The sequence below is a fragment of the Haplochromis burtoni genome, unplaced genomic scaffold, assembly GCF_018398535.1.
Source record: "Haplochromis burtoni strain Fernald_Lab_line unplaced genomic scaffold, NCSU_Asbu1 Contig_39, whole genome shotgun sequence".
Taxonomy (NCBI): Eukaryota; Metazoa; Chordata; class Actinopteri; order Cichliformes; family Cichlidae; genus Haplochromis; species Haplochromis burtoni.
The window spans coordinates 265,984-281,544 of record NW_024582400.1 but is presented as its reverse complement, the minus strand read 5'-3'; the positions used below and the strand labels follow the sequence as shown (position 1 = coordinate 281,544).

At 40.3% G+C, this 15,561-nt stretch overlaps 1 protein-coding gene across 2 annotated transcripts in view; it reads left to right on the top strand.

Annotated features, from left to right (window-relative positions):
* LOC102311857 (inactive dipeptidyl peptidase 10) overlaps positions 1-15,561 on the top strand; it is a 139,011-nt gene that overhangs the window by 111,397 nt on the left and 12,053 nt on the right. For both annotated transcript variants that reach the window (XM_014332884.2, XM_005919878.3), the window contains 8 exons: positions 3,897-3,935; positions 4,730-4,837; positions 7,708-7,799; positions 8,320-8,367; positions 8,458-8,576; positions 11,838-11,885; positions 14,767-14,856; positions 15,046-15,115. In XM_014332884.2, coding sequence (XP_014188370.1) covers positions 3,897-3,935; positions 4,730-4,837; positions 7,708-7,799; positions 8,320-8,367; positions 8,458-8,576; positions 11,838-11,885; positions 14,767-14,856; positions 15,046-15,115 — 614 coding nt within the window. The remainder of the gene's footprint in view (positions 1-3,896; positions 3,936-4,729; positions 4,838-7,707; positions 7,800-8,319; positions 8,368-8,457; positions 8,577-11,837; positions 11,886-14,766; positions 14,857-15,045; positions 15,116-15,561) is intronic.

Genomic DNA, 15,561 nt, shown 5'->3' with positions numbered 1-15,561 from the left:
ACTCATTAAAGTTGTACTGTTATTTTACTCTCTTAGGGCCAGCTGTTCTGCTTTTCTTTATTTACAGTCAGATATATACAGTCAGCGAGTCCCAGTCTTTTGTGACACTGAGGCATTTAGGCCACTCTGATACAGAGTAAATTGTAAAGTGGCAGAAGCTCTTTGCTGCAGTCTTGACTATAAGAAGATCAAAGCTGCCACTTTACAAGCCTGTGACCCTTTGCCAGGACTTATAGGCAGATGGTGCTGTGCTTGTAATGGTGCACACTTCAATCAGTGCAAGTCAGTGTGAGCTGCTGCTAGGTGAGGACTATGTGCCAGAAAGCACTGGAACTTCTCTAAGTGTCGACTTTGCATCAGGCCGCCACGTGGCCGATGAGTCCACTGATACACCAAAGTAGCTGTAAGCATGCCTGCTCCCACTTGCGCTCTCTGTGAATAAAGAACACTGGCATTCATTTGTCAAGACCCAAGATGGAGAAACTGTCATAAATGTGGTCATTTGGTTCTAAAACTGAAATCATAGGTATCTGACGTTCACCTCCACACATCCAAAACTGGATGGACTGATAAAAAAAAAAAAAAGTAAAATTTTATTTATATAGCACATTTCTAGATAAGAGATCACAAAGTGCTTTACAAGGTATAGACACAGATTAAAAAGACGAAGTACAGTCAAAAGTTAACAAAATGCAATTTTAAAAAGATGTGTTTTTAGCTGTTTTTTAAAAGTAATCAGTGAATCAGCAGATCTTAAGTTCTGAGGAAGAGAATTCCACAGTCTGGCGGCCACAGTAGCAAAAGCTCGATCACCCCTAGTTTTCAGTCTCGTATACTTAATAACAAGTAGGCCCTGACCACAAGACCTCAGAGACCTACTAGGGGCATAGGGCTGTAAGAGTTCAATGATGTATGATGGTGCTTGTTCTTGAAGAGCCTTAAATGTGAGAACCAGAATCTTAAAGTGGACTCTGAATTCGACAGGGAGCCAGTGTAACTGTATAAGCAGCGGTGTTATATGTGAGTATTTCGATGTTTTCGTCAGAAGCCTTGCTGCAGCATTTTGGACAGTCTGCAGACGCTCCAGGGAACTCTTGTTTAGACATGTAAACAGTGAATTGCAATAGTCCAGTCGTGATGAAATAAAAGCATGAATAACAATCTCCAGTTCAGTATGAGCTATTATGGGGCTCAATTTAGAAATATTTCTTAAATGATAAAAGCAAGACCGAACCAGAGATTTGACGTGAGTATCCAATGTAAGAGCAGGATCGAAGGTTATCCCTAGGTTCCTGATAGATGGTTTCACAAACGTTGAAAGGGGACCAAGAGCATTCATTATGCTGGGTACATGTCTGTCTGGAGCACATAACAGGACTTCAGTTTTATTTTCATTTAGTTGGAGGAAATTGTCGGCCATCCAACCTTTGATGGTTTCCAAACACACATTTAAAATCCGCAGTTTAGAAGCATCTTCAGGTTTAAAAGATATATATAGTTGGATGTCGTCTGCGTAGCAGTGGTAACAAATATCCTCAAAAGGGCTCAAAATATGCTGGAGAGGAAGTAAATAAATTAAAAACAATAATGGCCCCAGCACAGAGCCTTGTGGCACACCAAAGGACAGGGACGTAGAAGATGACCTGTACTTAGAAACTGCCACAGAAGAGTATCGTTCACAGAGATACGAGGAGAACCACTCTAAGGCAGACCCAGATACACCGACCCAGTATTTCAGCCTATCAAGCAAAATATAATGGTCAACGGTGTCAAAGGCCGACGTGAGATCCAACATTAAAAGAACAGAACACTTACCCGCATCGTTTTGCATCAGAATGTCATTAGAAACTCTAAGAAGGGCTGTTTCAGTAGAATGAGCTTTACGAAAGCCAGACTGAAATTTATCAAAGATGTTATATTTGTCTAAAACTGCTGTAAGCTGCTTAGCCACAATCTTCTCTAAAATCTTAGCAATTAACGGTATTTTTGAGATCGGTCTGTAGTTGCTAGTGAGAGATGGGTCCAGCATAGGCTTTTTTAACAGAGGGTATATAACAGCAGTTTTAAAATAGGCAGGAACTTTGCCAGATCCCAAAGAGGTGTTAATTATAGTGAGCATACAGGGACCAATAGAGTAAAAGACATTTTTGAATAATGATGCGGGTAAAATGTCGAGTGAACAAGAGGATACTTTTGTTGCACTAACTATTTTTCCCAGTTCGGCTAGTGAAACAGGTAAAAATCTTTCTAAAACAACAGGCTGAACTGGCGTAGGAACTGACATAAAAATGGAGTTGTTGTCAGACGGGTTTAAAGATGGTGAAAAGCGGTTATGCTCTGCGGATTTTGGTTTGGCAGCTTGGCAGATGGTTTGGAAGAATGACCAATCTCTGTGACATAAAGTCCAGTTTATCAGACACGGAGAAGTCCAGTTTGGCATAGAAACAGTCTTTGGTCTTCCCTGCCTTCTAAGGCTGATGGCAGTGGTGGACTGCACTGATGGGCATAGCCTAAAACTCTTTTCAGACCTACTGGTAAGTTCCTTTAGCTTCTCAAAACCGTTGTTACAGTCTGTGGTAGGGGTGGGAAAAATCAATCAATCAAAACACTTGATTGATTGACTGCAAGCTAATAGCTTAGTCGCACAAGTAAAAATAGGACAGCAACCTCCTCACATCTCCAAGAAGACCAGTAGCTGTCTGACGATTGTATTGAATTGGTGATTGAACTGTTGGTAACGTCATTGGTGGCTGCCAGCAGTTTGCATTCTGGTAATGTTCCTACAGAACAGGAAGGCTGCTGAGCACAAATGTGATAGTTAGATATTCATTTCTTTCCATGTAGACAGCAACAGATATGTGATGTGCAATGATTTATCAGAGTTAATTGCTGATAATTATGCTGTTAATTATGCTGTTATGCTGTTATTATCATAAACAGATTGCATATAACTGCCAACTTGACCCCATTTAATACCACAGTGATTGTAGACTGACTCTCTCATGGCAATATTTATGGCTGGTTTCAGTTACCACGTTGGTGTGCTTCACAGTCTCAGTACCTGAAGTGAGATAACTTTATCTTACAGAATAAAACAGATACTGACTAAATCTAATTTGCAGTTTAATAAAAGATGATAAATCGCTGTACGTGTTATTACTATACTCACAATAATAGTTAATGAGTGAAGTACTGTAATAATATAATATTATTAATAATATAATAATATGATAATGTTATTTCTACCTGAAGTATATTAAGTGATTTTGATGCCTAGTGGGGGGAGGGTGTGTGTGAAACGTGGCTTATTTAACATAACTTGAGAGTAAATGTAGTACTTATAAGAGTATGACCCACTTTTACTAACTTGTGTTTGTACTTATGTGTTTTAGTTTGGCGTCCTTTGTTTTGTTAAAAAACGCTCCCCTCATCTACTAGCCCCTTTTTGCAGCCATAACAGTGTGTAGCTGTGACAGGTACATGACATGCTAATGCTAGCTTTACCAGATGACATTTTAAAAACTTCATTTTTATTTTTCAGTTGTTTCACACTTTTTTGACCGTTGTCGTCACCTTTAACTTTCCGTGTTTCTGCTTTCTGTATAGTAGCATCCAGTGTGGCCCGCACTGGTGCTTCACGTGTTCTTCTTCTTTTATTATTATTAAGTGACATTGAAGCACATTACTCCCACCCTCTGGTGAGATTGGTGCATTACATCCTAACAAGTGTCAATAAAAAAACAAGTGAAGAAATAGTTGCATAAATTATTATACTTTTAAGTAATTATAGGAATATTCAGAAATCATAACCATACCTAACCTTACAGAGACGTTTAATGGACACATGATTCAAGCTGTGTCAAACCTTGGATTTTATTTCCTGCTCTTTCATGCAGAGACATGAGGAGTCTTCAGAGACGTGGCTTTCCAGACAGGTAAGTCTGAATGCACACATTTATCACAGTGTCCCATATGTGGAATCAAACCGTGAATACCACACAAGTGATAAGTCTTAGCTTTAACTTGCAAACATTCATGCCAGCATTAGAAAGGACCAGATTTCAAGGTTACAAAACTAACCGGACAGGCTTCTGCACTCAGACCTTGTCCAGAGCTGTCTTTATTACACAATTAGACATGTTTGTAGGACTGGAAATCATCAGTGTGGTTCAGGGGAGGGGGCATCTCTGGACAAGAGGCAGGTCACGTGACGCCCATTCACACCTGACAATCACAAGGACATTGTAGCAGAGACATCGGAGGTTAAAGACCATTTAAAGTATGAGCTGACCGTGTTTGACATCTGTGTTCTCACATGCTCCTCATTTATATGATGTCTAGAAAAGTCCAGGGTTCCTGTGGATGTGTGAAAATGGCGTAATTTTTTTTGGGGGGTGTTACTGGAATTCTTTTTAATGCTTGAATAAGTGCATTATAGCGTAAAAGCCTGCAAGAATAATGAATAAAGATAGATGTTCAAGGTTTGTGTATACAGGAGCATCCCCTGTGCTTGGATAAGGGGTTTAACTCATGTGGCGGGTTAGTTTTCACAGTAGGCGAGACGTGAAGGTTAAATCTCCTGCACAGCCGCCTCCTTTAATGTCGTATCCATCGATAAAAATATGCGTAGCTTATTTTTGGACTGTGTTGTATTACTGAGTCAGCATGCAGCAGGATGCGTCCATGCGTGAAGAATGTGACCTCTGAAGTCTTGAGTTTCTCTCTGCAGGGACAGGATCCACTGTTCTCCAAGGACAGGAGCCGGTTTTTCCTCACGCTGCCTGTGAAGCAGGGAGGTCACGGAGACTTCCACCACATCACGATGTTCACCAAGAAGGTGATTTACAGACGACACTCTGCTCTTTTCTCCACGTCCTCGCCACAAGTGGTGTCGCCAGGACCGGATAAGAGTAGGACGACTGTTTCATGAGTTACTTGGCTTTGATTTTAATCCCAACCACAGTTTTTATTTAATCAGAATACTTTATTAATCCCTAAGGAAATTATGTAATTAATCACAAGTAATTTAAATTTAATCCCGTCTGGAACCCTTTAAACCTTTTATGTTGCAGAGGTTTTCTGAACTATATTTAATTAAATATTTTATTGAAATGTTATATTTAAGATTAAAGAGTTTTGGTTATCCTGAGAGGAAACTATTTTTTCATGATGAAATAAAATGTTCAGAAGAGCTTTAAAAAAATATTCCCTTTCATGTACACATTAAGCTGGAATTTACTAGTAATTAAAGTGGACCATTTATGCCTTCTCCTTATTTTCTGGATATATACTCACTGGCCACTTCATTAGGTACACCTTGCAGCTGTCAGGTTGTATGCTCTTCTTGCCTTCAGAGTTGCTTTAATTTTTCAAGTCACAGATTCAACAAGGTGCTTGGTGCATGTTGACAGCATCAGACGGTTGTTGCAGATTTGTCAGCTGCACACCCGAAAGGTGCTCTGCTGGATTGAAGTCTTGTAAATATGGAGGCCCTTTGAGTACAGCCACACACCATTACACTACCTGAAGCCAGAATCACTGATATAGGGCAGGATGGCTCCATGCTTTCATGTAGTTTAGAACAAATTCTGACCCTACCATCTGAATGTTACAGCAGAAATACAGACTCATCAGACCAGGCAATGTTTTTTGAATATTTTGTTGTCTAATTTTGATGAGCCCGTGTGAATTGTAGTCTCAGTTTCCTGGTCTTAGCTGACAGGAGTGGTCTTCTGCTGCTGTAGAGATACTCTTCTGCATACCTTGGTGGTAATGAGTGGTTATTTGAGTTACCGTTGCCTTTCTATTAGCTGAAAGCAGTCTGGCCCTTCTCATCTGACCTCTGACATCAACAAAGCATTTTCACCCAGCGAACTGAACATTTTATCTTTTTCTCTGTTCTTTTTGAAATACTTAGATCAACAACTGTGTCATGCTCAAAGTCACCGTTCTTCCATTCTGATGTTCAGGTTGAACCTCATTAAGTCGTCTTAAGCATGTCTGCATGCCTAAATGCACTGGGTTCTTGCAGTGTGATTAGACTAGTGTATGATAATAATGTCATCCTCTAATCGCTCAGTTTAAGACCATCTTTTCAACCCAGCTGCTGTTTAGACACTTTATTTATTTATTAATGGCTACAAATCAGAAGAAAGCTGGGTTTAAAGTGAGGTCATCACCAAGGTCCACAGAATGATTATGTAGATCTTTGAATGGTGTAAAAAATACGGTGCTAGAGTCACACAATATAAACCTGGAAATGAGCATAGTAGGGCCACTTTAAAATAAAAATACAATCTGGATTTTTATGAATTAATGTTAAGAACAGAAGCTCTTATAACTGTGTAATTCCACATGATGTATAAGATGCAATGAAACAAACTGCATTCGCAGGTCACTGAACTTCAATTATCAGCTCAGTAAAATTGGTCATTAAATACACAGAAGCTTAAAAATTGCTCTAATTTACTTCAGGTTCTTCAATTGTTTTGAATTCTTTTTCCTTGTTGGCATCGCTGAAGGTTGTAGTATACAGACAGCTGTCACTGTGCTGCTTTGCTAATAAAGAAAAAATCAGGGATACAGATGGGTTGGACCTAAAAAGGAAACCATTCTCACAATAAAACGCATATTTGCATATTTGCAACTGTCAAGAAAGAGGTACAGAATCGGGGCTGGCACCAAATGTTTAATTGGAGAGAGACAGAATATCAACCAAAAATCCAGAAACACCATTATATAAAAGTTACAAATTGATCTGTATGTTATTGATTTAAATAATTATTTGAAGTCAGTTGGTAATGCCGTTGGTGACACACTACGCTGTAACTGACTGAAATCTGAAGACTCAAAGAACACCATCCCCCACGTGGAAACATGGTAACTGTACAATACGACTTCATGAGATCCTGCTTCCCTCAGCCAGGACGCTGAAAATGAGTCATGGATGGCTCTTCAAGCAAGACATTGACCCAAAACATATCACCAAAGCACCAAAGGACGGGCTAAAGAAGAAGCACACTGTGATAAAAGAGTAGTCTAACCAGACTTCAGACTATATAGAGCTGAAGCTGCTGAGCTTTAGCCAAAAAACCTAAAGGATTTAGAGAGTTTCTGTAATGTGGAGTGGACCAAAACACTTCCTGGGATGTGTGCAAACCTGGTGACCAACAGGAAACAGCTTACCACATGACTCTTGTTTTGATTGGGGATCAAATACTTATTTATTCAGTGACATGCAAATCAGTTTTTAACTTTTATGTAATGTGGAGCCTGAATACACAACCCCCAGATTTAATTTTTTTATTTAACCTTCTTTTCATAAGGAAAAAATAATGTTGGGATTAAAAGTCTCTTTTGTCATGAGTGTCCTTGCAAACAAGGACAGCAGTACAATCATAGGCTACACAAAACACTATGAAGCACACACATCCAAATCCATACACCAGTTAAATATGGGCAAAGGATGAACATTAACAAAGAAATTTCTAAACTTCACTGTCAATAGAAATGATTATCTTTGTCAAAATAGTAGTCGAATGCCAGAAACAAAGATAATAATATTCAGACAGCATGAAGTAACTTCATCAAAGTCATTTAAAACTGCATTTCCTAACTAACCAGTCTGGGATGAGAGACTCCAAGTCTTATCAGTTCTTCACTTTGTTTTCACTTCAGCATGTTTCCATCAAACTGTTTGTCTTTCAGCTGCGAAGCGACCAGGACGAAGTTCGCAACTTGACGTCGGGAAACTGGGAGGTGACAAAAATTGTGGCGTACGACGAAAACAACCAGACTGTGTAAGACTCAAACAAAATCATAACCCGTGTTGTCTCAGCAAACACTGATTGATATTTGAGAGGAAGATGTTAAGACGCTTCTCATACAGCCACGAAAATGAATGTTTTAACACAGACTGTGTGGCTTTTCGTTGCCAGGCTGTAATTATAACGCTGGACTCAGAAAGCAGTGGCTCAGATGTAAAGTAGACGATGAGAGAAAGGAAAAACACTCCTGCTAAAAGCCTAATTTTTCTCTAGATGAAAGCCTTTTTTTCATTTTCCAACCAAGAAACAGAATAAAAACTCTTCTTTCTGTCTTATTTATTTTTTCCCATTATCACTGCTAATAATAATAATTCAGCTTCATTGAGGAGGAGGAGATAAACGTGAGAAAACAACAAGTGCTTTGTGAGCTGCCAGTTTCATGACAGCACAGATCTTTACTTACGGTTGGGCGGACACAGAGACGAGTGCAGGCGGATGGATAATGGATGTGTGACCTTGTCCTACTTTAGCTGCTCTGCTTTCCTTCACACAGATACTTCCTGAGCACAAAGGACGCTGCAGAACACAGACACCTATACAGGTGAAACACACACTTAAAGCCTTATTCCCCCAGCCTTTGTGTGTGTGCGTGTGAGGCTCGGTAAACATTTTGTCCCCTTTCCTCTGACAGTGTGTCGACTCTCAGCTCGTTTCCACGGCGATGCCTCACCTGTGAACTGCGAGAGGGATGCACCTTCTTCGATGCCAACGTCAGCCCAGACGCACAGCACGCCATCGTGCACTGTCAAGGTCAGAGAGGGTCGATGCACATCCCGCTCGGGGAAGCATCACACACACAAATTATGAGGTCTCGTGTGAGCAAGATTTGGCATTTTAATGACAGAGTGTTAATGAGCACTCTTTCTGAGCTTATGAGTTCTGACCGGCAGAGGCTGTAACACACGGTGAGACTTTACGCCATGAAAGACAACGTTTGAATAGAGAAATATTAAAAGTTATGTGTGAAGAGGGAAGTCCTCTTTCAGTTTTAAAACTCTATATATAGGGGCTTAATGAGAAACCATCTGGTCCTCAGATGAGAAACAACATGATTTATTGCACAGTGTAATTATTTATTTAACAGAAACTGAGCCAAAATGCAGAAACAGTGTGTAAAACAAGCATGGATCACCTCACTGCTTTCACAGGAATGAAAGTGTTTCTGCTTTCTATCAGGCCTCAGTTAGCATGTTAAATGTTAAAATTCATGACAGTCAAAGTAGAAAAGGATGGGACAGGTATGGCTTCTTTGGAAGGTTTAGCAGGAGAAAGCCTCCTCTCTCTAAAAAGAGCAGGTTTGTAAAACTGCATCTGAACAAACCACAAGACTTCGGCAACAATGTGTTTTCGAGAGACGAGACCAAAGTAGAAATGTTTGGTCAGGATGCACAAAACCAAAGACCTCATACCAGCTGTCAGCACGGTGGTGGAGGGGTCATGATCTGGGTACCTTGCGGTCATTGAGTCGACCGTGGACTCAGGACAATGATCCCAACCATAGCAGCAGATCTACAGCTGCTGCAATGATTCAGTCAAACGTCTCACCTCAGCCTGACTGTAATGCTCTGGTGGGATCTTAAGAGAGCTGTCCATGAACCTCAATGAACTGGGATAATTGGAGATAAATTATCTGAATTTAAGGAGCGAGACCATGCTCCTTCTGGGTATTATCTATTTATGGACCCCATCCCCATTAATTTTTTTGTTTCCTGTTCTCATGCTGTCCTCCCAGGAGCCCAGCATGAGTAGAGGATATCTTTTTTTCCTCTTGTACTTTCCCAGTGTAGTGTATATTTCAGTTTTTTTTTCTGTAACGCTACCGATCTCTGACCTGTATCCCCATGTGATGTCTGTGTTGTGTGTGTAAGGTCGGGGGGGTCCTATTTCACTGCAGGGCAACCTGCACGTGGCGAATAAAGCCTTGATTGATTGATTGATTGATTGATTGATTGATTGATTGATTGATTGATTGATTGATTGATTGATTGATTGATTGATTGGACCAAGTGTCCTTCACAGTGATGCTGCTGAAGGTGCTTCTACAGGCTGCTGAATCCTGAGGTGTGCTTAGGTTCAGCATTTTGGTTCTTGTTAAATAATGACACAGTGTAAGATGTCGTGCTGTTGTTCATCTGAGGTTTTATTTAAGTAACTTTAGAACCTGGCGAGGAACACATGACTGTATTATGTCCCCATATGTAAAATCTTATAATTGAATTAGATTTTCCAGTGTAAATCAAAAACACTTGTTTTTATTTTACATTTTTAACCCTTTAAAACCGGTCAGAGTGGGCACGCTCCGTTTTGCGTAACTATTTTTAAATCCTGGTAGCTCTGCAACCACGTGAGCTAGCGCAATAATTTTTTTTGCATATGAAACCGGAGCAGTTGTACTTACATCTTATGCCATCAGCTTGTCACGGTTTCCTTCCACATATAGCTTTGCAAAACTGCATAAAAAGCAGTTGCAGCAACAAAAACATAATATTCCAGAAACACGCTTTGCCGATCCGATCAGCTGTTTGTAACGCTTCCTACGTCCATCAGTGCGAACTATCGCATGTCCGCCATGACCTGCCCGAAACCGGAAGTGACGTCATTTTGCGAAATGTAGTTTTTTTACCATCAAGGCCTCATGAGCCTATACTTGTGTTTTTAAAAGTTATGTTTGACTTTATGACTTTCTGTGTCGTTTCTGGGATGCTTAGGACTCATATTGCACTGCTGAAAATAGTTTATTTTGATGCAGATGCTGCTTTTTTGCAAATTTGCACTATAATATTTATTTTCGTTTTTCCTGCAGTGTATAGAAATTGGTGCATTTCAAAAATAAAACTATGAAGACACTCAAAATAAATTTCCTGTGGTGGGAAACTATTTTGTGCAACTTTTTTGTATTTACAGTTTTGAGGGATAAGCCTCTTAAATTTCTCTAACTAGAAATATATGTTAAAAAAACAAAAACGATTTTCAATTTTTTTTGTAGTTTATTGCACTTTTTTACAATTTATGTAATTACTATGCACTTAATGCAGACATATTATTAAAATTTAGGCTATAATGGTTGTATTGATGTATAGCAACTTGAAATTCTCCCAAAAATGGCTCCACAACATGTAAAAATATAATACAAGCTCTGGCGGAATTGGTTCTATGGTAGGTCTTAAAGGGTTAACAAGGTCTTAAAGGGTTAACAGACGTCATACACTAGAACTAATCTGGGTACCTGGAGCAGAGGTTGTTTGGCTCACTGTGTTGTTTATAAAACTATAAAGCCCTGTTTGCATTTTTAAATCAGTGATCCAGACGTCTGTTAAACCTCCAGTGGTTTCCAAATTTTCTGCACCCAAAGCTGTCCACGATACACCGCATGCTTGCTTTTATAGCAACAGGAAGCAGCCTTATTCTGGTTCTTCTTTTTGATCGTGTTGTGAAATGATGCCACTTTCACTCATGATGCCTACAGTTTTCTTTGGTTCAGGAGCAACATGTGGTGCTGCACCCTATCACAACAGTCAATCACATGCCAACAAGCTTCATTAGCTCATAAAATCTGCTCATTCTTGCTGCCTCTGTTTCCCTCTGAAGGCGTGTTTGGTTTCCGGTTGGCTTTTTGGCTTCTTTGGCTCCATGCTAGCCATGCTAGTTTATTTCTCCAGACAAATAATGCACTCAATCTAAAGCCAGACAACACCATCTATCGACAATATTGTTCACTTTTACTTTCTAATATGGCAAATGCAAAGGAAAGCTGCATTTAGAGCTTGGCTGAGAGAATTAAACCTGATTGAAATCTCCAGTTTCACTCTTTTTGCTTTAATCGCATAACAACTGCAGAAATAAAAATAAAAATACTCCTGATGTTCAGAATAAGTTGTTCTTTTTTGCTTTTGCATGACTGATAATTGGTCAAAACACAACCTAAAGCAGGCTGCATCAGCATGGAGCTTTTTATTCACAAGCACACAGTCATCTCTCTCCCTCTCTCTCTCTCTCTCTCTCCCATCGCAGGTCCCGGAGTTCCAGCTGTGCTGCTCGTCAGTCTCGCCGACGTGGACTGTGAGTGGAGTCTTTACTCCGCCTGATGGTGTTTGTGCGATGTTTGTGTGGGCGGGCAGATGTGCTTTTTTCTCACTTCTGCTCTGAAATGGAAAATAGTTTTCTGCAATTAGGCGACATCATCTCATTTGTGTGGAAACATGAGCAGCTGCTGGATTTGGTGCCAGACTGCGCTGATAATTTCTGCATTTTGGAGGCGTTTAACGTCTTTGTATCACAGTTTAAACGGGCGGGTGTCATCGCTTAGTGTTTTAGAAGAGCTAATCATCAGCGGGGCTGCAAGGGGAATTCATTAAAAGATTGTGAAAGAGTGGATTTGGATACCATCTGTGTAAGTTAGTGGTGCACTGATAGAATGCCAGAGAGAGGACACCTACACTACATTTCCAAAAGTATTCACTCAGCCATGGTGTTCCAGTCACCTTCATGGCCACAGGTGGATGAAATCAAGCAGCTAGCTGTGCAGACTGCTTCTACAAACATAGTGAAAGGAGAGGTCACCAACTTCATGCACAGTCGTGGCAGTGACACCTTTGCTTGGCCGTGTGCTTGTGCTTCTTCAAATGCACATGAGCTGCAGAATTTTCTGTTACACAAAAGCAGGAATTAAAAGCTGAATTAAAGTACAGTAACAGTTTCCATGTGTCTGTTTTTAGGAGAAATCACCTCAAAATGCTACAGGGCAGCCTCGTCGTGTCGAGCCACATTGTGTTGTGTTAAAGTCAGGCTGAAGTAACAAACGTAGTTATGTTTTCTGGGGTTCCTTTTGTGAGAAATTCTTCCAAATGCTGAAGTTTTCAGGGATAACAAACCAGATGCTTGTCGTGAGAGGATCAACTTTCTCCAAAAAAAACATGCATGTTTAAAAAACATCACCAAGCTCACTGTTGCTTCTCAGTGAGTGTATTACTGTCACTTGCTGTGGCACTTGGAGACTATGGGGGGCAGACAAGAACCCACTGAAGGTCCAGGGCTGAAAAATAAATCCACAGCTGAAGTACCAAAAACTGTAGTTCTTCTAATGCCTGTTTGAGGTGGACTCTGTCAGAGGGCTCGAGGATGGAGAAGAAAGGAGCAAATTCACCTTTGATATACAATCAACCAAGTTTCCTTATGCAAGTTTTCCTTAGAAATAAGATTGGGGGGGAGGCGGTATGAGAAATCAGATATAGTTTATCAGAGAACACCACCATGACTGGTCTGCAATATGGATTATTTATGTTGCTTATCAGCAAATGCTTTCAGCCTGTTCATACAGTGGATTTATAGCCAGTTTACCCAGCAGCCTTTGCTGAAGCCTGGTGCGTTTTGCAGCCACATAGAAAATAGATGAATTACGACTGAAGGTCTCCCAGTGCATTTGCTGCATAAATGAAGCAGAGAGAAATTAAACAGCCAAGAGTGACAGCTGTCAAGTTAAGTCTGTGATTTTTATAGTCCAGTATTACAAACGGCAAATCTTTCTCGCGGGGGTTTCACAATCTGCACCAGCTGCACTCAGACTGATTTGAAAAAGGTGAAAACACGCTCAAAAAACATTTTGTATTAGGTAATTTGGGATAAGTGACTAATGAAGCATCCCTCTGATAAGACCCTGCTTTGCAGTAATAGCATCTTGGGAATCCTCCTCAAATAATGAGTGTAAAGGGTTTCCTATAAAAGGACATTTTCCTTAAATAACAGGTAGAAGGTGAGTGGTCATATTCTAAGCAGGGTCATGTTATATTGAGGCCTATGTGGTGTTTTAGGAGAGAACTGCAGGTGTGATGGGTGTTTTTCTCCTCAAAGGTGATTTTGATGTGTTGCCAAGCCAGAAAATATTTACTGGTTGGTCTGGTTCATGGTCATCAGTAAACCAGTCTTACACTGCAGGTTTTTCCCTGTAATCCATACAGTAATGAACTTTCTGAACTCTTCTAGCTGATCAATCATACATCAGAGGCAAAGCTCAAATGAGAAACTGTGAGCATGTTAATAAAACTGCAAGTTAGACCTTTTGCTATTAATCAATGAGGACCTGATGGAAAAACACCAACACAATTAGCTGCTCATTACAAACTCGCATATGAGTGTCGTGTACCTTTTAATAGACACCTCCTGTATGAGGCATCTATTTATGACACTGTTTAGTCTTTCTAGCCACGATATCGGCTGTGTTGTAGTTGGATAAACATTAGCAAGTTTTACATTTTACTCAAGCAGGCTCATAATCCATGCTACATGCAGCGGCCTCGGTCTGCAGACCCTCAACTGAGATAAGTAAAAACACCATGGCGATCTACTCTTCTGATCTCTAAACCACAGCTGTTTGAAGGTAGGGGTCATCCTCTATCAGGGTCAATATTTGGTGAGAACAGAGAGTTACGTGCTGGGTTTTTCCACCCACAGTAGGTAACAGTGAAAACTACCATACTATACTAACTTTATTTGTAAAGCACTTTACAAACAACCACAATGAACCAAAGGAGAAGATGCAGGTTTTAACAAGATTTAAAAACGAACAGAGAAGAGAAATTGTTCCACATTTTAGGAGCTGGTATCAGATGTTTGAGTTTGTGCTTTCTGACCAAACATCTCGATTTTGGTCTCTTCTTTCCAAAGGACATTGTTCCAGAAGTCATGAACTTGAACGTTTATCATGCTAACTGAGACCTGTAGAGTCTGAGATATAGCTCGTGAATAGCAACGTCAAGTCATGACTTCTTTTTATTGTGTAAAAATAACAGTGGCGTAATAACCAGCAGTCGATGAAGTAGAAAAACACTCAGAGAATTAACTGCTCCGCTCTGAGCATCCTGGACCTCTTAGCACCTTTTAATGATTTTTCTCGTCTTAATAACAGCTTTGTTGCACTCTGATAAACATGATTTCTTCTTCACAGCGTATTTTGTCTTGGAGAACAACCTCCCCCTGCGCTCGGCGCTGGAGACTAAAAGGATGATTCGGACGGAGATCACTAACACAACCTTTGGTACAAATTATCCGCACTTAACAGCTGTGCTAGTGTGTGAGCTTCATGAGATAATTGAGCCACTCCGAGAGTAAATGACACGAGCGCGTTTGAGTCTGTGCACCTGTCGTCATGTTTGTGTGTCTGTGCGTGCATTTTTTTTTATCCTCGCCTCGTCTCCAGCTAATATTTCTGCATGTCTTCTCACAGGGCTGCCTCTGAAGCTCATCTATCCTCCTGACTTCTCTGACTCCTACATCTACGGCCTTCTTCTTATTGTGTAAGCCTTTTCCACTTTATTACATTTGCCTTTTTTATTTTATTTTATTGCAGCACTGTGAGCTTCAAAGGCCAGACTCTGTGAGGACAGCTAAAAATGGAACTGCAGTGTAGCTGCAGGCTGTCGGACACATTTGTGGAGATGAAAATGGATGTTTGAGAAAAATGTAAATGTCATAGCTAAAATCAACCTGCAGTTTTATATACATGCAGACTGGTTTCAGAAAGACGTGGTTATACACAAGTCTAAACGACCTTCAGTTCCCTTCATTTATGTCCTTAGTTAACATTTTTCTCAGGGTTTATGCCCTCGGTGGCTAGTTTTAAGTCTTTCTCAGTACAGCATGATGCTCATTTTGTAAATTATGGTGACCATTAGAGCAAAAATGGGTCAGGGCCAAGGGTCAGTGAAGCGCCACTCTCACACAGTAAACTACAAATATGTCC